Source organism: Schistocerca cancellata, chromosome 3, assembly GCF_023864275.1.
Source record: "Schistocerca cancellata isolate TAMUIC-IGC-003103 chromosome 3, iqSchCanc2.1, whole genome shotgun sequence".
In the NCBI taxonomy this organism is placed as follows: domain Eukaryota; kingdom Metazoa; phylum Arthropoda; class Insecta; order Orthoptera; family Acrididae; genus Schistocerca; species Schistocerca cancellata.
The window spans coordinates 97,979,964-98,005,825 of NC_064628.1; the positions used below are offsets into that span (position 1 = coordinate 97,979,964).

Below are 25,862 nucleotides of genomic sequence, written 5' to 3' on the forward strand. Positions count from 1 at the left end.
CTTCTGGACATAGCAATGGTAAATGCAGGCACAATTTACCACATACTGAGCCTAGAACCCAAGAGGGTGGTCATTGAGAACAGAGTATTAGCTACTATCCTGAAACGGATGGACGTTGGCGATATTGGTATGTAAATCTGTGTATTTGGTATTTTACCTTTTTTTGTAAGCAGCAACCACTTGCAGTCACAGGTGACGATTCGCCGCGCAACAGGTTCTCGATTAGTAAGCGCTAGAAAAGAAGCTAATTCCACGGCGTATTCAAGGTAAAGGCTCTGCGCCCGCAATCATTCGTCTAATCTTATTTCCGCACTCCCTACGGGAGTGGTAGTTAGAGGCCTGTAATGTGTTCCTAGATCGTTCACTTAATAATGGTCATTCTAATTCTGTAAACAGGCTTTCATGGGATTGTTGGCGTCCATCTTCAACCGTCTACCACGCCAGGTTTTTGCATCTCAGTGATCCTCTCACGTGGGTGAAACTAGCCTGTGACCTTCAGCGTTGCCCATTTTCGTAAGAATTCAGTATTCTCTGTTAGCCGTATTAATTACGGGTTCACAAGGTTGTGTAGTGTTCTAGGATGGCCCGCATGAGTATTTCATAAGTGTTCTCTTTGTGGACAAGCCACATTTTCCCAGCATGCTGCCGATTAACCCAAGTCTGCCACCTGTTTTACCTATGACCCTGCCATCGCTCAGTTTTCGTTGGCGCAAATTAGCGTGCCCAGTCCACCCGTTACTCGTATAAGCTGACTGCTTCCAATCGTGACTCATCGTCTTGTGATACTAGTTTCCTGCCTTTTGTTAAATACATGGTTTCACATCTCAACATTGAAATCAATTTACCAATGTTTGGTATATTTTGATCATGACCGATTTCGGTGAAAGCTGTCTAAATGTGTTATATATAAAAATGAATATTAGATAGTCGAAGTTTACAATTATTTGTATAAAACTCTATAATGTATATACAAAACACTGTCTGTTAGTTCTTAACTGAGTAACTCTTCAACGTTCTTTCGCCGCGCGAAGTGCCCGCGTGGTTTGAGGCGTCATGTCACGGACTACGCGGCCCCTCACGCCGCAGGTTCGAGTCCTCCCTCGGGCATGAGTGTGTGTGTTGTTCTTAGCATAAGTTAGTTTAAGTAGTGTGTAAGTCTAGGGACCGATGACCTAAGCAGTTTGGTCCCTTAGAAATTCACACACATTTTTTCAGTGTTCTTCGCCGTCAGTGTAGACACCAACCTTAAAATGGTGGTAGGGAAGTTTGCAGGATGGTGCCTACATGGTGCCTATGGAGGTGTTAAAAAAAGCTGTACATAGGAAATAGAAACACGGTAGGGGAGGTGGTGAGATAAGCATAGGGATTAACAGTTGCCTGATGTCTGTTGCCTGCACGCTTTTTCTCTCCGTGAAAATGCGAACTTCAATGTAAAAACATTCAGAATAATAGAAAATCTAAAAAAAAAACTTTTGGGACCTGTTTTGAGTGAATGAAATTGGCTAGTTGAAACAGAATCCATAAATACTGGGCGGTTCTGAACCGGGAATATAAATTCTTTGAGATGCTCTGCAATGTGGTGCATTTTTTACTGTCGTATATACTGTGGTTTTTCTCTCCTGGGTCCTTGAAATCAGGGAGGTTTGAGTGGGACACCCTGTATAATTCAGAATGTGGTTTGATAGCAGGACGTGAAACTAAGCTATGAAATTCCACAGTAACTGCTGTCACTGGAACCTTTTGAGTGCTCTTGTCGTGCGTGAGGGACTTCGGTGAAATTTTTAAGGATTCTGATTGCCCAGCAGAGTCGTTGAACACTGAATTACCTCGACGTCCTCGGCGCTTCATACCCTCTTGGCTGTGTGGCAGATTTACATGCTGATGAAGGGCGTTTCAGCGCTTGAATGAGAGCACGCATTTAATCTTACTGACAGTTAGCGAACCCTGTGAAAGCCGTTTAACTGCGCAGCAGAGGAGAAACTGAGGAGAATGGTGTCGAAAGCCCAACAACCACCTACATCCATTGAACCGTCTTATAGAAGTCAGATCTTTATTTCGCTGTAACTGTTATGTTGCTATAATGTTTTTTTCTACAAATTATCTAATGTGAGAAAGCGAAGTCAAGCTGTAGGGTGCTTTAACTCACCACACTCCCTCAACTGACTATTCTTTTATGCCTCATGATAACTTATATCGACTGGTCTCTTCTTTTAGTCTAATTGTGCCATAAATTTCTTTCCTCCCCCGTTCTATTCAGTACTTCTTCGGTAGTTATCCGATGAGAAGATCTAAACTTACGCATTTCTCTGTAGCATGACATTTCAAAAGCTCCTAACCTCCTCTTATATGAATGGCTTACAGTCCACGTTGCTCTTCCGAACAAGGCTATACTGAAGACGAATGTCTTCGGAAAAGACCTAACGCTTCAGTTTACACTCGATGTCAACAAATTTCTCATTTTTTAGAAAAGCCTGTGTTATTGCCAGTTCCATTTTACATCGTCTCTACTTCGGCCATGATCAGTTTTTTTGCTGCCCAAAAAAGTAGAATGGTTTACTTCTTGTGTGTCATTTACTAACCTAATTCCCTCAGCATCGCCTGATTTAATTAGACTGCATCTCATAGCCCTTGTATTACTTTAGTTCATGTGCATCTTGTAACAGGGTTGCAAGAGAGGATTCATTCCGTTCAACTGCTCTTCAGTTATTTGGTGTCCCTCACAGAATTACAATGTCATCGGCAAGCCTCTAAGTTTTTATTTCTTGTCCTGAAATTTAATTTGCCTCTCAGATTTTTAATTATCTTCCTTTATTGCGTGTTCAGTATACAGATTGAATAATTTCGAGGAGTGGCTCCAACCCTGTCTCATTCCCTTCTAAAGCGTCATCTCTCATTCGTGTTCCTCGACCCTTTTAACTGCAGACCGGTTTATTTACAAGTTTTAGACAACCTTCTCTTCCTGTGTGTTATCCGTATTACATTCAGAATTTCGAAGTGTGTAGTCCACTTAACAGTGCCAAAAGCTTAGTCTAAATCCACAAATTCTATAAACGTAGGTTCGCCTTTCTTTAACTTATCTTCTTGGATAAGTAACGGTGACAGTGTTGCTTTGCAATTTCGTACATTTTACTGGAGCGGAAACTAGTGTTTCCCAAGATCGACTTATTTTTCATTCATGACTGATAGGTTCGTGGTATTCACAACTGTCATCAAGCATGCCCTTCTTGGAATCATCAAATTATTCTTGAACTGTGAGGGATATTTCGCATGTCTCATCAGTCTTGTATACTAGGTGGAATAGTTTTGTCGTGAGATGTTCTAGCAGGAATCTCAGCAGTTCGATTGTCATCTCCAGGTGTCTCGTTGCGATATCTTGTTATCTATAACAGTGATGTTTTAATTTAGCCTCACAAAAACAAAACAGATGAAAAAAAAATTCGAGAAGAGGCGCTTGTTTTCACCAAGGCGTAATTCTGTTCAGCGCCGTCGCGCTGCAGACGGCAGGAAATTGCGAAGCAGCCACGCATGTTGTCTACGCTCAAGTTTCCCGCTGTGGAGCCCGGCCGGCCGGCGGCGGCGGCGCCCTTGAAGTTTGCCCGTAAAGTGTAGGAGGAAGGCGACCCCTGCATGAGCAGCACGCGCATGCAGCCATCGTGACGGCCACAGCTGGGGCGACACCCGCGGTCGCCATGGCGGCCAACCAGATAGCGCAGGTGAGTGAGTGAGCGAGCGAGCGTGCGTGGGGCGCGGGGGCGTGCCACAGCGCGCGGAACGTGGGGGCGCAAGGGGGGGCCGCCCGTCGAGGAATGTGCGACTGCTCGCGATACCGCCTCTCACGAACTCCGCAACTTGTCAAAACTGACCTTAGGATGATATCTATGTAGGCGCCTATCCTTGTGGATCGGTATTGTGTTGTTAAGCCGCTCACTGTAGTGTTACATGGGTTATGTGTGGAATGTTCCACTACCTAATAATACAAGTGACACCTGGAGAAATTCGCTAGGTGCTTACGACACATATTTACACTACTGGCCATTAAAAGTGCTACACCAAGAAGAAATGCAGATGATAAACGGGTATTCATTGGACAAATATATTATACTAGAACTGACATGTGATTACATTGTCACGCAATTTGGGTGCATACATCCTGAGAAATCAGTACCCAGAACAACCACCTCTGGCCGTAATAGCGGCCTTGATACGCCTGGGTATTGAGTCAAACAGAGCTTGGATGGCGTGTACAGGTACAGCTGCCCATGCAGCTTCAACACGATACCACAGTTCATCAAGAGTAGTGACTGGCGTACTGTGACAAACCAGTTGCTCGGCCACCATTGACCAGACGTTTCAATTGGTGAGAGATCTGGAGAATGTGCTGGCCAGTGCAGCAGTCGAACAGTTTCTGTATCCAGAAAGGCCCCGTACAGGACCTGCAACATGCGGTCGTGCATTATCCTGCTGAAATGTAGGGTTTCGCTGGTATCAAATGAAGAGTAGAGCCACGGGTCGTAACACATCCGAAATGTAACGTCCACTGTTCAAAGTGCCGTCAATGCGAACAAGGGGTGACCGAGGGGTGTAACCAATGGCACCCCATACCATCACGTCGGGTGATACTCCAGTATGGCGATGACGAATACACGCTTCCAATGTGCGTTCACCGCGATGTCGCCAAACACGGGTGCGACCATCATGATGATGTAAACAGAACCTGGATTCATCCGAAAAATGACGTTTTGCCATTCGTGCACCCAGGTTCGTTGTTGAGGCGCTCCTCTCTGTGATGCAGCGTCAAGGGTAACCGCAGCTATGGTCTCAGAGCTGATAGCCGCCCATGCTGCTGCAAATGTCGTCGAACTGTTCGTGCAGATGGTTGTTGTCTTGGAAACGTCCCCATCTGTTGACACAGAGATCGAGACGTGGCTGCAGGATCCGTTACAGCCATGCGGATAAGATGCCTGTCATCTCGACTGGTAGTGATACGAGGCCGTTGGTATCCAGCTCGGCGTTCCGTATTACACTCCTGAACCCACCGATTCCATATTCTGCTAACAGTCATTGCATCTCGACGAACGCGAGCAGCAATGTCGCGACACGATAAACCGCAATCGCGTTAGGCTACAATCCGACTTTTATCAAAGTCGGAAACGTGATGGTACGCATTTCTCCTCTTTACACTAGGCATCACAAAAACGTTTCACCGGGCGACGGCGGGCAACTGCTCTTTGTGTATGAGAAATCGCTTGGAAACTTTCCTCGTGTCAGCGTGTTGTAGGTGTCGCCACCGACGCCAACCTTGTGTGTATGCTTTGACAAGCTAATCATTTGCATATCACAGCATCTTATTCCTGTCGGTTAAATTTCGCCTCTGTAGCATGTCAACTTCGTGGTGTAGCAATTTTAATGGCCAGTAGTGTAGTTCCATATAAAACATAAAGACACGTTTGATGCTGAGCAAGGCAGTGAAATACCTTGTCATAAATAGTTTACCGCCAACTTAACACACTTACAATCGTTTTTAACAGATACTTCTTTCAGCTATAGATTTCTATTGTTATATCGGACTCCACGTAATACATTACATAGAATTGGAAAAAATATTGAAATAAATATTCTTTTGAACTACAATCCGTGTAGTTCACGAATTCTAAACTTTGAAGGAATGAGTCTTACTCAAACGACACAAAGGTAAGAAAAAGATGAAAAGATGCTACATAAACAGGAGATTTATTTGCATACAAAAGCCAAATATTTAACACAGTACTAGAATTCTTAAGTTATTGTCTAACGTGCAAGATACAGTAGGTTATACACCTTGCGTCAGAGTCGGATAGCCCGAATCACGGGCCAAGTTTTTTGGGCTGTCCCACGGTTGTCGCGGTGCAGAAGTTGCGCGACTTGTTCTAGTGAGTAAGTTTTCCGATTCAGTTTCTATTTGCTGCCCTGGAGAGAACACTGAATATAATTCAAGATTTTAAAGGCTTCCCATGTCTTTGAGACACCAAGACTAGAGAAACAGAAAGGACGGATGCTATCTAGCATTTGACAAAAAAATGACCGACCGCTGTGGCCGGCGGTTCTAGGCACTTCAGTCTGGAACCACGCGACTGCTACGGTCGTAGGTTCGAATCCTGTCGTAGGTTCGAATCCTGCCTCGGGAATGGATGTGTGTGAGTCCTTAGGTTATTTAGGTTTAAGTAGTTTTAAGTTCTAGTGGACTGATGACCTCAGATGTTAAGTGCCATAGTGGTGAGAGCCTAGTGTTCCTACAAAAAAATGTGAAATGCTACAACGAGATGTAGAAAAAAATGCTCCATTTAAAATCTCAGTTCAGGAGGGAATACAAGAAGCTGTGTGGATATAGTACTAGTAGTAGTAGTAGTAGTAGTAGTAGTAGTAGTTAATCTCCGAAAAAGTCAAAACGGTTTGGTTACAACGCATTACATCTTTTACTATACGACAAAGAATCTTACATTAAAATATACTGTTATTAAAATAGTATTACATCTTATCTTTACAAAACCTTTTAGCGAAGAGTTCTGGTGTGATATCCCATCGCTTGTTTTGAAATTCCAAATGTATACATGTGCCTGGTGAAAGATTCACCACTGGCAAGGAACCGGAATGTGACAGCTAGGTTGACGGAGGCTGGAATGGTCCCCCTTAACATTCTGGAAGGTTTAGAAATGGGCAGGACAAATTCTTAAAAAAAATTCTTATACCCCAACCATTTTCTAGTTTTAATTTTTCGAGAACGTTCGTAGCAACAATAATGCCTCCCAAAAGTAATGTTCCTCTTCAGTAACGTTTACGTTTCCCGTTTTAACAATATTTAAAGTAGTTAGGCCAAATTACACGCGAGGCGAGCAATTTCTTGTGACATCGCTTTGTGATTTGCGTAGTGAATTTGACTGCGACGGTGTGTGCGCTTGATTTTTGTACAGCAACTGTCGTGATACAATGTACATAGATTGCTCTGAGTCAGTGTTGTGCGACTTTATCGTTAGTTGCGTACATGACTTTAGAATATTCTCCCGCCTTACCTGTCCCTTTGCATGGCGTAATGCGAAATGAAATGTGCGTTGTGCAATTGTTATGTCCGTTAATGTCCACCCAGAGCACAACACCGTTTACGAGTATCAGTAATTCAGCTTTCTATAGTACAATAACTAATTGCAATAGTGCAATTACTATCCACACTGCAACTGGTCGTAATTCGAAGTAGTAACTACGTAAGGTGAATTTCGAAGAACATACCAGAAACCCAGAAGTGAAGACCTCGACTGTAGACATTGGTAAGACACTAATTGGCTTTTTCGGGAAATCTTCATTAAGAAGTTCAATAAAATCTGATAAATGAAAGATTTCAAGTAAATGAAACGTGATTCTTTTATTCACGTAAGTCATTGCTTTCGAATGTATTTACAGTGAAATCTTTTTAAAATGGTAAATTCTAAGCAAAATTTTATTCTGAAAAGTTCGTCAATGGGCACTTGCATTGTGTACTTGCAAACTGAATTAACTTAACGTGGGCTGGCATTGATTTACCACAGTTTACTTGCTGTGCGCTCAGACGAAACATTAATCAAAAATACAAATTTGAAGGATCTGAATTGTTTTAATAATATTTTTATTAACAATTTTTGCAAAACTAAAGTATAACAACCTCAAAAATTTATGTGTGATTCAGCACAATATAAAATTGGTTTTAACAACTACTTTACTACAGCATGTAAGCAATATGAAGGATGGCCCTGAACATTTATACCATCATTCTGTCACGTAAATTCGCGTAAACTATGGTGAGAGTCGAATCTTAATGTCGTTTACCTGTTTATTACATTTACCTGATCAGCAGAAATTTTTAAAGCAGATTTGCGTTCAGGAACATATTCGAGCTCTTTATCCGAGTCGTAATTATCCACATCATCCTCATTTTCGTAAAAATCGCCCCTGAAAAGCATTTTCGTGACACGGACACCGCTCGCGTTCTACTACTAGCAGCTGTTTTTCTGGCACTTAACCATTGTTTACATCACTGTTGGTAGGTTCGTGGAGGTATGCGACATTAGATGTCCACGCACAGGTCATGTAATCCGCGTAAATAACGGGCCGTTGATTTGCGTACGCAGTGATGACGCCAGATAGCGACCCAGACTGTTTCCATAGGATTTACATCGGGCGAATTTTGTTGCCGAGACGTCAAATTGAGTTATAATGCACCTCAAACCATAGTAGCACGGTTCTGGCTGAGAGACACGAACAGTTGTACAGCTGAAAGATGACATCGCCATCGGGGAAGACATCAAGCGTGAAGGGATGCATGTGTTTCGTAGCTGTCAGCGTGGCTTCGATTACTAAGACTGGTCCCGTGCTGCGCAAACACTGTCTTCACGTACGCGTGCACCATAATTACTCTACCACGCAAACATTTGGGGTTACACTCGTCTGGTATGAGACGTTCCCGGGGGTGTCCACTGGGGGCTGAACCGCACAATAACCATGGGTTTGGTGTGGGGCGGCGGTGGGGTGGGGTGGGTGGACTGCTGTAGCCTGTTGTGGAGTTGTGAACCACTGAGGGCTACGGTGGGACGCCTCTAGGTCCCCGGTTCAAAATACATACATACACGTTCAATATGCCGCCCCCCCCCCCCCCCCCTTGAGATGCACGGTATGTGTCAGTGCGGTATTCAGATGCTTCCATAGTTGCTGATAAGCGGTCTCTCAGTTCATTCATTATTGTTAGTAACGGAGGCACATAAACAGATTGTTTTATAAACCCCCACAAGAAATAATCACACAGTCAGGTCCGATGACCTTGGAGGCTAGTAATGTAAGGCCGAAACATTTGGTCCAGTGCGACCAATCCACCGTTCAGTAATCCTTCGATTTAAAAATTCCCACACTTTAGATGCCAATGTGGCGCTGCTCTGTCCATCGTCTAAGGCTCTGTGCTGTAGGAGGATCCACACCATACCTAATACGAAAATAACGTTGAATGGATGTCACTGACCCGCACTGCGCAAAACATAGAACACAAAACGCTTTCTGTTGTCGCGACGTAATTTTTTTCTGGATCTGAAGTGGGTGTACACTTCTGCTACTTAGTGGGAACTCGTATATTTAACTTGAGAGTTTGCTCTTTCCAACAGTACGTTGTTCACACACCTCTCAAATAACATAATAGTTATGATTTTTTAAAAATCTGATGATTCTTTTTGGTGCATTTGTATTATTCACGGATATTAATTTTCCTACCGAGCCAAAGCTCCTGGAATTACAACGAAATTACGTAAATGAAATTAACATAATACAATAAATAACAGAATTGGTTCTACGTAATACATTGCATTGCATATGTACACGCAAAATCATTACAATCAAAGATGAGCAACATTAACAGAGAAAGGAGGAAAAAATATACTGAAAAAATACGTACTGACTTCATTGTTTTACAGAATCCTAAAGATTAGTAGTAGTGCTTTCTAAGTTCCGTGGATGTTTCAAATTATTATTCTCCGCGAACCGAAATGCAGCTTTTCATAACTGGATTGGTGACGGACTGAATCCTCACCGTTTTAGAAATAAATCTCTCAGGACCAGAGCATCTTCCATTTCAGAATTGAGTACCGTTGGATGACCAATTCTGTTTTTTGTAGGTGGAGGTAATCCAGCTTGCATTTTCTTTTTAATTTGTACTTTACCGTGCAGAAATGTGTAATTGAAACTCAACTCGAAGGCTCAAATGCCCATCCATTTCACTCTTTATTGCCCTGTGTAATGCAGTTGGACTCTGTTTATTACAGATTTTCATATCTAATCGTTTTGGGGACATCTAAGAGAAAAAATGAGGATTTGCTTTAAAAACTCGCGAGAGAAAATGCTTGAATATACAGAAATTATTTGTAGTAATTGTTTATAATATGTCAATTGGAACCGGTCTTGACGGACCAAGCTAAAGAACTGCGTTGATTTTACTAGGGAATCGAAGCTGTATCTAATTTCTCATCGAAAATGTACTATTCGCAAGAGTGAAATCAGAGTAAATAGTACTGAACGGTGCCAAGAGATGGCAGCAAATGTCACCCAGTCGTTCTCTACAGATGCCTCAGATCACCTGGGAACGGAAAATAAGTCTATAACGTCGCTAATATATAGAATTTACAAGCACATACAAAGTAGTCAGGTTATAAGAGCGCATAAAACTAGGAACCTCACTTACCTTTCAACACGAAAGAATTTATATCTTTGTAACACAAATTTATATCTCTGTAACACAAATGCAACTCCGCACAAAGAATTTATCACTCTGGAGCACAAACTGCTGTATTTAACTCCACACAAAGGCAAGTGCCCTACGAAACTGAAAAACGGCGGGAAACCTTAAACTGATTGGAATTGCACCTGAATCGAAATTGTACCACATTATCCTACGCGCGTAACGAAGACATCCAGAGACAGCCTTTGGCATTCACTACTACAATCTGCGACATAAACAAAACTGCACATGTAAGTATAGATAATATGATGGAGAGGAGGAGTTGCCGTATATGTCAAAAGCTTCCACAGTGTAAAAAATTTGGAAACTAAAAAATTTTGTGTAGAGCAACATATGGAAGCATGTGCCACTGAACTAAAACTAAATGATGGCACTTTCATAATTGTAACAGTGTATAGGTCCCCCTCAGGGAATTTCCAACTATTTCTAGAAAACTTGGATGCTTTGTTGTGCTATCTGTCAAACAGGGGGAAGCAAATTATCATTTGTGGGGATTTCAATGTTGATTCCCTGAACGAGTGTAACAGGAAGAATGACCTTGTAGTATTACTCAGTTCTTTCAATTTGAGCTCCGTCATTGATTTTCCTACTCGGGTAACAAAGAAGAGCAGGACATTGATAGATAACTTTTTTATAGACCAAGATAAGTTTTAGGACATAAATGCGTATCCTGTTGAGAATGGTCTTTCAGATCATTGTGCACAGCTAGTTACAGTACACGACATAGCTCCATGCAATATATCAAATCAGAATTTCAAAGCAGTGCGTTCAATTAACAATACAAATATTGCAAACTTTAGAGAAAGCCTACAGCAGCTAGACTGGGATGAAGTGTATAAGGAACCCGATGCAAACTTGAAATATAACTTATTTCACGATACATTTTTAGGGGTATTTGAAAATTGTTTTCCCAAGAAAATAGTTAAACATAATTGCAAGAAAACATATTAAAAACCTTGGCTAACTAAAGGAATAAGAACATCTTTCAACCGTAAAAGAGAACTGTATCTAACAGCAAGAGGGAGTACTGACCCCGAAATTGTTCAATATTATAAAAACTATTGTGCGGTACTAAGAAAAGTTATTAAAAAGTCCAGAAGCATGTGTATCATGTCTGAGATCAGTAACTCTGATAATAAAATTAAAGCAATTTGGAATATTATTGAAAGGGAAACAGGGCAACCAAGAGCACAAGAAGACTTTAGTGCCATAAAACTGAATGACAAGTGTACTAACAAACAATCAAAAGTTGAAAATATTTTCAATAATCATTTTTTAAATGTTGTGGAGAAAATAGGATCTAGATCTTCACTAGAAGAGGCAAGGCTACTAATAGAAGAGGCCATACCTGTGCAGTTTGAAACAACTGTATTTCCACCAACCTCTCCCTCTGAAATCAGTAAAATAATAAACTCACTGAAAAGTAAAAGCTCTTACGGAATTGATGGCATTTCCAGCAAGGTACTTAAAGCTTGTTCCCCACAGATAAGTAGGATTCTCAGCCACGTACGTAATAGCTCTTTGGAGCAGGGTGTTTTCCCCGATAGACTGAAATATGCCATTGTAAAACCATTGCATAAAAAGGGGGATACGTCGGATGTCAACAACTACCGCCCAATCTCTCTTCTGACAGCCCTATCAAAAATTGTTGAGAAAGTAATGTATTCAAGAGTAGCCTCCCATATTTGTAAAAATAAAGTACTAACAAAATGTCAGTTTGGTTTTCAGAAAGACTTTTCAACAGAAAATGCTATATACGCTTTCACTGATCAAATATTAAATGCTCTGAATAACCGGACATCACCCATTGGTATTTTTTGTGATCTCTCAAAGGCCTTTGATTGTGTAAATCATGGAATTCTTTTAGATAAGCTAAATCATTATGGTTTGAGGGGGGGCAGTGCACAAATGGTTTAATTCATACTTAACTGGAAGAATGCAGGAAGTTGAAATAAGTGGTTTATGTAATGTTAAAACAGCTGATTCCTCAAACTGCAGGGGCTATAAAGTACGGGGTCCCACAGGGTTCGGTCTTAGGTCCTTTACTGTTCATGATATACATTAATGACTTACCATTCCACATTGATGAAGATGCAAAGTTAGTTCTTTTTGCGGATGATACAAGTATAGTAATAACATCCCAAAAACAAGAACTAAGTGATGTAATTGTAAATGATGTTTTTCACAAAATTAAGTGGTTCTCAGCAAACGGACTCTCTTTAAATGTTGATAAAACACAGTATATACAGTTCCGTACAGTAAATGGCACAACTCCAGTAATAAATATAGTCTTTGAACAGAAGTCTGTAACTAAGGTAGAATTTTCAAAATTTTTAGGTGTGTCCATTGATGAGAGGTTAAACTGGAAGAAACACATTGATGGTCTGTTGAAACGTCTGAGTTCAGCTACGTATGCTATTAGGGTTATTGCAAATTTTGGTGATAAGAATCTCAGTAAATTAGCTTACTATGCCTACTTTCATTCACTGCTTTCGTATGGCATCATATTCTGGGGTAATTCATCGTTGAGTGGAAAAGTATTCATTGCTCATAAACGTGAAATCAGAATAATTGCTGGAGCCCACCCACGGTCATCCTGCAGACATCTATTTAAGGATATAGGGATCCTCACAGTACATATATTCACTTGTGAAATTTGTTGTTAATAATCCAACCCAGTTCAAAAGTAATAGAAGTGTGCATAGCTATAACACCAGGAGAAAGGATGATCTTCACTATGCAGGGTTAAATCTGACTTTCGCACAGAAAGGGGTAAATTATGCTGCCACAAAAGTCTTTGGTCACCTACCAAACAGCATCAAAAGCGTGACAGATAGGGAACCAACATTTAAAAATAAATTAAAAGAATTTCTAGACGACAACTCCTTCTACTCATTGGCTGAATTTTTAGATATAAATTAAGGGAGGGGAAAAAACAACTTAAACATTAGTGTCATACAATATTTTGTGTAATGTAATATCTTGTACATGTACAGACATCTTCTATTAACCTGACACGTTCCACATCATTACGAAGTGTCGTATTCATGATCTATGGAACAAGTATTCATCTAATCTAATCTAATCATCACACCTTACGTCACTGCTCCAAGCCGAGAATGAAATCTTACATTAGAACTGTCCCCACTTTGTCATCCCTTCATCACCGCCTTTTCGCTTTTTTCTTTCGGGTTTCATTCTGAGTGTCATCATTGCTATCAGTACTCATAGCGCAAACTAAGTTGACACTCGGTGCGGAGGCTGATGACAGCGACCATATGCATTTCCCACTTGCAGTCGCTCTCATCCATCGCCGCGCCGAGTGTTAACTTAGTCTGCACGAGTAATACACTCACTGCCACTGCTATTTATATTTCCACATAATCTACTAAACATTTTGAACTTTGGAAAACTCTAAAATCACCATTATATTGTTTTACTCCTACCCAACACTGAAAGTACGAAACCTATCAATACTCCTTCATTAAGGCCACTTCGTAAGTACGTATAAAAGCTTGTTCGGCACTGTTATGAAAACGAGGTGGCAAAACAATTGGCTTTCAAAATGGTTGCTTAGTTGCTCCCTCGTGTATTTTACACGTGCTGGCTTTGGCTAACACAAGTAATGATGAGCTTTAGAATATGAAATTAAAAATTAAGCACTATGATATAAAAATATAAAACTGTAAAAGTAAACAAAGTCGTCTCGCTCATGTAGGACACGGGACAGTTACAGAAAAGTAAGGACGATTCGTACAAAATCGGGACTGGTGGCAGCCCAAGCTGCAACAGTAAAGAAAGATGTGTTTAGAATGAGTTTGCCGTCATTTTATTTTAGCTAACGTTACATTTTCAGACATAGAGAAACTTCAAGAATAGTAATATTTTTACATTTCATATTTAACAAAATCGTGTGTTCTATAAACGTACAATCACAAATTTGCGTGCGCCGTCATTCAGATGCAGCAACCACAACTGCATGCCTAAAAGCTGTGCTGCTAATTGTTTCTCCGACCGTAGATGTTTGAAAAGTGCTTCATGTAGGGCTAGGAGTACGCGCATACCGCGCATCAGCTGCTCGCAGGCCCGTCATCAGATTCAGCCGGCAGTTGCAACACGACGTACATCAGGAGGCTGTAAACAAGCATGCAGTCGGCACTTAGAAAGGGGCGCATCACAAGTTTGATATTTCTGGTTCCTCGTGCCAGGGCTTCAGTTACACCACACCCCCCGTGGCAGCATACTGAAAGTCAGGGACGGAGTGTTTGACCTGTGACCCACACGTAATAAGCTTGTGCGTGTTTAGAATTTGCGCTTTGATGTCGTAACCCGCCGCGCATTTAGCTCGCTGTTCCGGAACGCTTGACACCGAGGGTTCTTTGCGCATCCGTTCAAAGAAAGTATAAGACTTGAGGACGTGCTCAGTCACGATAATACAATGACGAATACGTTATGCTACAGTGGAGCGTTTTGGCACTTTCAAGAAGAGATCACACACAGCTCCGCAGCAATTCTGTCGAGCTGTCCGGACATTAATATTGCACTGCTAAGAGGCGATTATGTGACCCACCAGCAAGTTATGGCGGTTAGTTGTGTGTATGCGTTAGTATGGAACTATTACAGTAAGATAAGAGGTGTGTGACAAAAGTAATGGCTGATTTTTTCCAACGGAGTCGTTGTTCCCAATCTTGGTAGCAACGCTGAATGTCTTAACTTGGTTGAGCGTTTAACAAGCCTGCAACATCCTTTTCAGTGTTCTCTAGAGTCCCTTTTAACACATTTTTCAGTTTCGGGAAACGGAAGTCACAACGACTCATATAACGTGAATTGGGGGGGCTGCGGAATAACAGGAATGCCTTTTGAGGTCACCAATTACGTGATGGAAGTGGTCGTGTGATGTGGGGCGTTGTCATGATGCAGCATATACTTGTCAGCAATGTACGGTCTCACTCGATTCGCAGCTTTCCTGAACCTTTCAAGGACATCTTTGTAAAACACTCGATTGACAGTTTGTTCTGTCCAATTTGTCTCAAAAGAGCACGCACACGTTCGACATTTTCGTCCGATTTTAAACTTCTCCCTGAGCAAGGTTCATCTTCAACATGTTCTCGGTCTTTCAAAAATGATTTCGGCCATCAAAAAAACGTGCGCTCGTGATAAGGAATGTTTCTCATAGGCCTGTTTCAACATTCCAAAGGTCGCACGCGCGGGTTCCCCAAGCTTAACACAACTCTTGATGGCATAAAGTTGCTCTAAATTCCGCAGTTCCATTTCAGTAACTCACAACAAAAACAAAACTTCACTGACAGCACTCTCAAAAATCCCGCAATGGCTGTACGGAGCTGAAAGTCTGGAAGGGATCCAACAATACAGCGTCGCCAGATCGCTCTTAATTGTTGTCAGTCTCACTGTTTTTCTCTCACTTTTTAGATCGACGTGGAAACTTTACGAACTGGAGAAACAAGCTATCATGTTTGTACATACATGTGACCAACTCGCGATTGAAGTTGGCAGGTCTCAGGTCTGCAAAGAATGGAACGTCTCACGCAGCCATGTAACACGGCGTGATAGCAGCGATGATAAAAAGGGAAAAAAAACTAACCGACAGGGATCGGAGACGAGAAACAGAACCTCGCATGTCAAATACCTATCGGCATTCCGTTAAGTGCAGCACGAGATGTACTACTGCCAGCAAGACATACCCATACAGAACGCTATAAATCTTTCCCTGGCTCCTCCTTCATTTCAGCCTTACGGTTTTGGGAGAAACCACCCCTGCATCTTGTCTGTAATCACTCTACGCTCAACAAGAGACCAAAGCTTTTATTATCATCAGCAATTTTGCTGCGCTAATAGCAAAACTCATCCACTACTTTCAGTTGCTCGTTTGCTAATATAATTCCTTCAGCGTCAGCTGATTTAATTCGGCTACATGCCATTACTTCTGCTATACTTTTATTAATTATCTTTCAATTTCTTCAAATACGCTGCCCATTCCGTTCAACTGCTTTTCCGTCATTTGACGTCTTTGGCAGGATTATTACGTCATCGGCAAACCTCAAAGCTTTTGTTTATATTTCTTCTCCTTGAACTTCAATTCCCTATTGCTGGTATTTCACGGTGATTACTGTATCCAGTGATTTGCTATCGAACAGTAGTGGATCTCCTAGTCTGTTAGTACGCAGTTCGCAAAATTCCTTTCTGTTGTTACTTAAAAGTTGTGAATGCGTTCTCCGTCACTAAATAGCTAAACTGTTCGCAGAAAAAGTACGTAAAAACTTAGTAACTTGGGCTAACACTCCTGTAAGTCATATATAGCTTAGTCTTAACTCCGAGTCTGTAGCGTCACCAGACCCTCAGTCAATAACAGAGCGTTTTCGATCACGTGACCACACTTGATATGTAATGGTTTTTAAGCTTTAATTACGTACAAATAAGATATTTTGTGAGAATATTGATCGAAAATGTGATTTGAATGTTATAATCGTCCCAAATAAGAACAATCCGAACCATATTTTTAACATAGGAAAGTAACCTATTTGCTGGTATGAAAATAAACTTGAAATTTCTTCTCTTATGGTGCAGCGAACCAACACAGTGAGGTTCTCCATAAGGTATTGACCTCTCTGGCCGCCTATTGCTTGTTTAATAAGACACTGTTTCACGATTATGTCCCAATAGTTATTGTGTAATTTTACTGTGTTTTGGCAAAACAGCAGAATGAAACCTGTCAACAATAGAAATGTAGCAGTTCCTCATAATAGCTTCTTCAGAGGAGAAATAGTTAACAATTCAGACAAAAGTAAATCGCCAATTCTGTTGCAATTTCAGGAGAATCCCATAATCCCATGTATCTTTAATAATGAACAGTGGTAGGTCAAAATTGGGTGTCAAGGTTCAAATGGTGCCCACACATTGTAGCTACGATGTTCAACAGGAGGAGGAAAAAAAATATTACGACCGACAACAAACAAATACGATTTATTTAAACAGTTGCCATGATTTTCATTAATACCATCAAATAGGTAATAGGGTACAGACCTTCAACAAACAACCAACGCCGACAGAATGGTCAGCTGTAGGGGTAAGTTCACAGAGAAGTTAGCTGAATGTCCGAGACACGACTGCTATTAATTACCAAAACACCTGTCATTACAGTGAAACGAAAAACATTTTTTTTCAAATAGCAAATGATAATATTTAAAGGGTGTTAAAGGGTGGCAGGTAAGACAGCAGCCTGCAATAAACAGTTTTACCTAATTAAAACCGGTAATCATTTAATTCACAATTACAGTCAGCTAAAATGCACTGACGTTGAGGAGAATTTCATGTATACAGTTATAATTAGTTATAAAAACCACCTGTCATTATATTGAAATCACGAATACAGATTTTTATAAGCTGCAAATAATGAATTTGAAGGGGAGAGGCAAGACAGTAGCTGTCAATAAAGTTTCACCAGATTACATTTAAAGGAAGGCGGCTAAAACAAGAGCCGCCAATAAATAGTTTTACTAAACAACCATGTTACACAGCAAGATCTAAGATTTTTAGACAAGATCAGCGACCACTAAATAGACAATAATAGACAGTTAACTTCACTAAATTAATTTAAGATATTATCTCATACGCAGCTGCCATCAGTTCTAAAACACCTTTCATACATTGAAAGCAAGTACAGCTCTTCCGTAAGTAACAAACCACTTTTAAAGTGAGGAGGGGGACGCAGGCAGGCAGGCAAGACAGCAGCGTTCAGTAAACACTTACAGCAAATAATCTTAATGCAGTGGGACTGATTGTGTGTGAAGGTAACACAAAACCCACCAAAAGGTGAAAGAGGAGGAGGAGAGTCAAGGGGCAGAGGCAGTTCAAGTAGCTTGGGCAGGACGCGACCTTTCTTCCGCTCCTTAAGATGCCAAGAGACTGGGCCTCCGCTAGTGTCAAACCGGTCAGAAACAACTCCAAGTAGACGTCGGCTCCAAACTGGGCCCTGATGCCCACCAACAGAAACCAACTGGTGGGACACACGGTGACCACTTGTAAACCACACGCTCCTCCGTCATCAGGTTTGACCATTGGGCCTCACGCCATCAAAAGCCCACACTCCACCGTCGTCAGACTTGACAGCTGGGTCCCGCACCATCAGAAGCCTCGAGCAGCTCGCACTTTCCAAACAAACGCCAGTTCCTCACTGACCTCACTGATCAAGCAGCTATTCGCGAGGTCCGAAGTTGAGGCAAAGAGGATCTTAGGAGGAGGAAATCTATTGAGTATCGAGGCCACATGGCTCAAACAACTGGAAATTAAACTTATCAAAGGATTTTTTTCCTTCAGCTCAGTTATATCTGACATCAGAAAAGTCACAGCAAATAGTCTACCATCTTTCCTTTTCTTTCCTATCCTGCACAGGGCGAGGGAGTGAATCTTCTTACCACAAATATCTTTCAATTCATCAGTGATATTTACTTTAATGAATAGTGGGCAAGGTTGTCAGTGCGTTTATACATCATCAGACCTACAAAAGTGTTTTATTGGGTCAATTCTACTCTGAAAGAAAATGCAGTAGTGTTCTATGAGAAATAACAAATTTGGTGCTTCTGTATCTGTGGATAACAGGATTACAAAAACATGATAGTCGTTACTTTGTGAACCGCTTGAGACTACTCATTAAGGTTAAAATAGATTATATACATGGTGAGCACAAAGTCTTGCCCAGGATATTAAAATTTATAACAACAACCGTTTGACATAAGTTACATTTGATGCTGTCGAAATGGCGTCGAAGCAGGAGAGAGCGCAATTTGTGCTTTGGTTTCACGAACCGAAACCACACATCAGTGTTCAGCGTAAATTTCGGGCTTCTTATGGACGCAGCCCTCCTGACGTTAAATCAATAAAGTGATGGTATGCAAAGTTTAACGAAACAGGCAACGTTGAAGGTCGCCCTCGAAGTGGCAGACCTCGTGTGACTGATGCAACTGTTGATCGTGTTCGGCAATCGTTTCACCGGAGTCCGTCTAAATCAACTCATCAAGCATCACGTGAACTTCAAATACCGCAAGCAAGTGTGGTGAAGATTGTTCATGAAAGGCTTAGGTTGCATGCTTACAAAGTGCAAATCGTGCAAGCCTTGCAACCGAATGATTTGCTGACACGTGCTGAATTTGCAACTGAGTTTCTCAACAGGATTGATGGCGCTAACGATTACTTCAATAGCATATGCTTTAACGAAGAAACCACCGTTCATGTCAGTGGAATGGTAAATAGGTATAATGTCCGAATATGGGGTTAAGGGTCTCCACATGCTACTGTACAGTTACAGCGAGACAGCGAAAAAGTGAATGTTTGATGGGACCTCATGCATAACAAGGTTTTTGGACCGTTTTTCGTCGCGGAAAAATCCATTACCGCTAACATTTACTTAGACGTTTTGCAACAGTTCATTGCCGCTGCGTGCTGTCAGTTACCCAAAATCTCTTATTGATATCTCGAATGGTTTAGGATATACGAGGAATGTTATGAGTATTGTGTTATGTCGAGGGTGCGGTAGGAAGTGAACATGATACGTAAATTAAAATTTCTTGAGATTGGAGACAGACTTCCTCCCAAGTCTAAAGAAAAAAATCAATATCGTTGCTAAATTTCCTTTGCAGGGACGTATGGCGTAATATACAACAACCGTTAAATCATAGAGACCCACATTTTTCACTGCAAACTTTTTGGAATTTCGCACAGCGTCTTACTTAAATGGGAATATCACACTATCCATGAGCTTCAGTGAGATGTTTGGCACTTTACCATGGAGCTGACAGACGTGAAAAATCTATTTCTTTACCGATTAGTTTCTGTAAAATCGTTTGAAAAAGATTGCAGGGCTTGCGTCTCGATTCTGTCAGCACGGCGCGTCGCCAACCGGCGTGCCGAAAGCGGGCAAAGAACGTCTCGTTCATTCTGGCTCGCCGGCAGGCGCCATTCGGCTGTCATTTCTGCTGCCTCAATAGACGGCAAGGGGATATTTTCCTGGTCGTGCGGTAGCGTTCTCGCTTCCCGCGCTCGGGGTCCCGGGTTCGATTCCCGGCGGGGTCAGGGATTTTCTCTGCCTCGTGATGACTGGGTGTTGTGTGATGTCCTTAGGTTAGTTAGGTTTAAGTAGTTCTAAGTTCTAGGGGACTGATGACCGTAGATGTTAAGTCCCATTGTGCTCAGAGCCATTTGAACCATTTTTTTAAATATATTTTCCGCGCGTCCTTTCTGTGCGCACCCGCACTCTGTATAAGTGCGGACGAAAACTCGCGAATGTCGCACCAACCTGTCGGACGGTTCGTCAGCGTGTTGAGACTGTTGGTGTGGTGGCTGCTGGTGATGCATGGGTGCGGCTGCACACTCGACGAGCGCGGTGGCCCGCGGGAGGCCCCGCTCCCTCCCCCGCGCCTGCCTGCGCCGCCTGCTCTTGGTGGCGGCGGCCGCAGTCGGCGAGGGCCGCGACGTCCTGCGGGGGCGGCGGCGCATCCTGCGGCGCCCGCCCCCGCGCCCGCCGCCCCGCGAGGCGCTCCGGCTCCGGCAGTGCGTGCAGCGGCAGCGCCTGGCGCGGACAGAAGCCAGCGCTCGGCTGCGGGCGCGCACCCGCCCCCGCCGGGCGCGCCGCCGCCTCTTGCCCGCGGGCTGCGGCGGCGGCTGCTGCTGCGGTGGCGGCGTGCCGCCCGCCGTCTTGCGATCCTCCGCCCGGCTGGACTCGCCGGTCTGCTCCGATCTCGCGGGCCGCTCCTCGCCCTCGCTCTCGGTACTCGAGTCAGTGTTGCACGCGCTCTCCAGCCGGTGGTAGTGAGTCCAGAACTCCGAGAGGTCCCTGCTGCTCAGCGCTTTCCCCAGTCGCTCTGCGGGCAGTCTAAACACGTTTGTTTTCATTTAACGCCGTGCAGCTCTGTGCATCTGAAGGGAAATTACACTACTGGCCATTACAATTGCTACACCACCAAGATTACGTGTTACAGACGCGAAATTTAACCGACAGGAAGAAGATGCTGTTATACGTAAATGATTAGCTTTTCAGAGCATTCACACAAGGTTGGCGCCGGTGGCGGCACCTACGACGTGCAGACATGAGGGAAGTTTCCAACCGATTTCTCGTACACAAACAGCAGTTGACCGGCGTTGTCCGGTGAAACGTTGTTGTGATGTCTCGTGTGAGGAGGAGAAATGCGTACCATCACGTTTCCGACTTTGATAAAGGTCGGATTGTAGCCTATCGCGATTGCGGTTTATCGTATCGCAACATTGCTGCTCGCGTTGGTCGAGATCCAATGACTGTTAGCAGAATATGGAATCGGTGGGTTCAGAAGGGTAATACGGAACGCCGTGCAGGATCTCAACGGCCTCGTATCACTAGCAGTCGAGATGACAGGCATCTTACCCGCATGGCTGTAACGGATCGTGCAGCCACGTCTCGATCTCTGTGTCAACAGATGGAGCGTTTGCAAGACAACAACCATCTGCACGAACAGTTCGACGACGTTTGCAGCAGCATGGGCTATCAGCTCGGAGACCACGGCTGCGGTTACCCTTGACGCTACATCACAGACAGGAGCGCCTGCGATGGTGTGCTCAACGACGAACCTGGGTGCACGAATTGCAAAACGTCATTTTTTCGGATGAATCCAGGTTCTGTTTACAGCATCATGATGGTCGCATCCGGGTTTGGCGACATCGCGGTGAACGCACATTGGAAGCGTGTGTTCGTCATCCCCATACTGGCGTATCACCCGGCGTGATGGTATGGAGTGCCATTGGTTACACCCCTCGGTCACCCCTTGTTCGCATTGACGGCACTTTGAACAGTGGACGTTACATTTCAGATGTGTTACGACCCGTGGCTCTACCCTTCATTCGATCCCTGCGAAACCCTACATTTCAGCAGGATAATGCATGACCGCATGTTGCAGGTCCTGTATGGGCCTTTCTGGATATAGAAAATGTTAGACTGCTGCCCTGCCCAGCACATTCTCCAGATCTCTCACCAGTGGAAGACGTCTGGTCAATGGTGGTCGAGCAACTGGCTCGTCACAATACGCTAGTCACTACTCTTGATGAACTGTGGTATCGTGTTGAAGCTGCATGGGCAGCTGTACCTGTACACGCAATCCGAACTCTGTTTGACTCAATGCCCAGGCGTATCAAGGCCGTTATTGCCAGAGGTGGTTGTTCTGGGTAGTGATTTCTCAGGATCTATGCACCCAAATTGCGTGAAAATGTAATCACATGTCAGTCCCAGTATAATATATTTGTCCAATGAATACTCGTTTATCATCTGCATTTCTTCTTGGTGTAGCAATTTTAATGGCCAGTAGTGTATATTAATAATCTCGAGCTCCTAGCCGCTTCAACTACTTAAATTGTAGCACCTTATTTTCAACCGTGCCCGTGAGCCCTCCCTGTGGATGTCATCTCCCTGACAGGGCCAGCTTCTGGGGAAGGAGGCTGTCTTCAGCCAGTAGTTGATGGGCAGGTGTTTCCATAATCCTCCTAAATGGATTGGGACGATATGTAAAAGACTGCCTTGTGAGTGATATGTACCTTTAATTTTTTTTATAATGGTGTAATTTCTGACTCCCACTAATCATGCAGATTTCCAAAGCCACAAATCACTTAAATATGCCTATCTTTTAGTTATTTGTCGTGCTGGGTTCCAGGTCCCCTGCTTAATAATTTGATTGAGGTTTTTCAACTTCATACAGTGCTCAAAAGAATTATGGGAACACGTGTACAAATGCTAAGTTTGTTAAAGCTGTTTTGATACAGGTGGTACCAGTGGTCTTGGTGCATAGCCTGAGGTCTTACTTTCATTGTAAGCAACAACTAAAATCATTCGTGATCTATTGGCTGTGTTACGCATTATAGTGTAAGGTGATCCGTCAGAAGAAAGAGAGTACCAGAGTCTGTGTTTTCGAGTGAAGTACACAGATGAAAGTTATCATTTGTGGACGTTGTACTCACCCAAGCACATGCAATGCTACCTCTTAATGTTGTGCAAGTTGCATGGGCGGTCTGTTTGATACATAAAGAATGGACTTCCGGTCGTGTTGCTACAGATGCCAATGCCTGTCTGTCATCCATAGGTTGTGGACACGCTACAGGAAGAAAAGTCACTACAAAAGGCCACTTGGACAAGGTCACCGACGCATTACAATCCCATGGTACCGATGTCTGGTCATCTCTACGTTGCGGTGGCGTACGGCTATCACCACAGCACTCCCAGGGCCTCTGGAGTCGCTGTGTCCGATCGGACTATTTATTTATTTGCTATTTTCTTTTAGTCTGTTATCTAGGTACAAAAACACACCAAATATTGCTCATGAATTGGCATGTATATAGCACATAATATTTAACACAATTTCAAATGTGTTACTAGAACACTTTCATCAATCAGAACATCATGACCACTTACCTGATAGCCACTGTGTCCACCTTTGGCACGAATAACAGTGGCGACGCATCATGGCATGGAAGCAATGAGGCCTTAGTAGGTCGTTGGAGGGTGTTGGTACCATATCTGCGCGCGCGCACACACACACACACACACACACACACACACACACACACGTCACCTAATATCTGTAAATTCTGGGGAGCGCGGCGATGAGCTCCGACGCCACGTTGAGTCACATCCCAGAGGTGTTTGAGTACAGATCAGGCGAGTTGGGGGAGAGGGCAGCAAATCGATTAAAATTCGCCACTGTGGTCCTCAAACCACTCCACAACACTCCTGACCTTGTGGCGTATGCACTATCGCTACTGCCATGCGCAAACATGTTTGTCGTGAAGGGGTGTATGTGATCTGCAACCAGTGTGTGTACTCCTTGTCTGTCATGGTATCTTGCACGAGCCCCACTGGACCCAGGTGACCACGTGAATGTTTCCCGGAGCATAGTGGTGCTGCCGCCAGGTTGTTCCGTCCCGCAGTACTGGCGTCATGGAGCTGTTGCCCTGTAAGACGATGGATTCGCGTCCTCCAGTTGCCATGATGAAGGTATCAGATTTCATCAGCCCACTCAATGCTCTGCCACTGCGCCAACGTCCTATGCCGATGCTCACGTGCCCATTTCAGTCTTAGTTGCTGATGTCGCGGTGTTATCATTGGCACACGCATAGGTCGTCCTCTATAGAGGCCCATCATTAGGAGCGTTCGGTGCACTGTGTGTTCAGACACACTTATACTCCGCCCAGCGGTGTTAGTTCCACCACAGTTCGCCGCATGCCCTGTTTTACCAGTCTGCCCAGCCTGCAACGTGTGACATCTGTAACGAGGGGTGGCCGCCCTACGCCACGGGGTGTGGGCGAAGATTCACCTTGATTTCGCCACGTGTTGAAACACTCATCACGGCACTCGTCGAACACCCAACAAGTTGTGCAGTTTCAGAAATGCTCGAGCTGAGCCCCCGTGCCATCACAATTCGGCCTCGGTCAAACTCAGATCACGCACTTTCCTATTCTACCCGTAAATAGCACGCTCAGTATTACTACAGGCACCGTGCGCGTGTCTGAGTGGCAGTCATTCCTCGCCAAGTGATGCTGCTATCGGCTAGGCGGGTTTATATATATAGTAAGTCGGTTGTCGTGATGTTCTGCATGATAAGTGTAAGACTGTAAGGAATAGGTAAAGAGAATGGACCTTACGACCCAGACGTCCTGTTAGAGTACCCTACGTGAAACGATATCTCATAGCTCGCCATCCGGTGTGCCTTTCCCGTGTCAACTGGTGAAACGTGTTTCTGACAGCCGAGTACAGATTTCCTCTGATGCAAGATGATGGCCGTGTTCGTATGTAGAGACGCCCATGTTGAGCGGAACCTGCCACTAATTGTCCAGGAAGTCGACAGATTCGGCCAAGATTTTAGTAGTGTGGTGAGGCACCAGTGTTGACCGCCGTACCGATCTTGGTGTTGTCCATGGTCGCCTTATTTTAAGGCAGCATAACGAACAGCTCATGTTGGACCATACGGTGACTGCTGCATAACGTGGTGACCCTGGGTTCCTTCTCGTGCACGATAATGCAGGAACCCATGTGGCGGGCGTCACCAGGTATGTTTTGCGAAGCCTGAACATTGAAGTAATGGAATGGCCTGCGGTGAGTCCCACCCTAAACCCCATCGAGCGTGTGTGGGATATGCCTGACATATACGTGAGTGTTCGGTAGTCCTGTTCCACCACAGACTCTCAAAGAACTCTCGAGGACCCTCTCTGAAGAATGTGGACAGATATCACAGGGTGATCCTCATAGCCTTAAATGCAGCATGCCACATAGGTGTCAGGTGGTGATAAACGCTCACGGAGGGCATAAACGTCTTTGAAGCTCTCAGAAGTTCAGCAAAAAGCACCCAGAACGACGGGATGAGTGATTTGTGAGTGCAGGCTTTCTCGGCGGATTTCATATATGAAGTCTTCACGGGTTGACAGCCGAGTAGCGTCGTTGTCTCGTACCAACGTTTCAATGGAATGCTTCTCCATCATCTTCAGGCGAAGATGATGGAGATTTCGCCTGAAGATGATGGAGACGCATTCCATCGAAACGTTGGTACGAGACGAC

At 43.6% G+C, this 25,862-nt stretch overlaps 1 protein-coding gene across 5 annotated transcripts in view; it reads left to right on the plus strand.

The window, feature by feature from the left end:
* LOC126177098 (transmembrane protein 47) overlaps nucleotides 1-25,862 on the plus strand; it is a 370,462-nt gene that overhangs the window by 306,069 nt on the left and 38,531 nt on the right. Inside the window, exon 2 of one of the 5 annotated variants that reach the window (XM_049924358.1) lies at nucleotides 3,482-3,713. The exons of the other annotated variants lie outside the window; for them this stretch is intronic. Coding sequence (XP_049780315.1) covers nucleotides 3,690-3,713 — 24 coding nt within the window. The 5' untranslated portion in view covers nucleotides 3,482-3,689. The remainder of the gene's footprint in view (nucleotides 1-3,481; nucleotides 3,714-25,862) is intronic. 5 annotated transcript variants of the gene reach the window in all.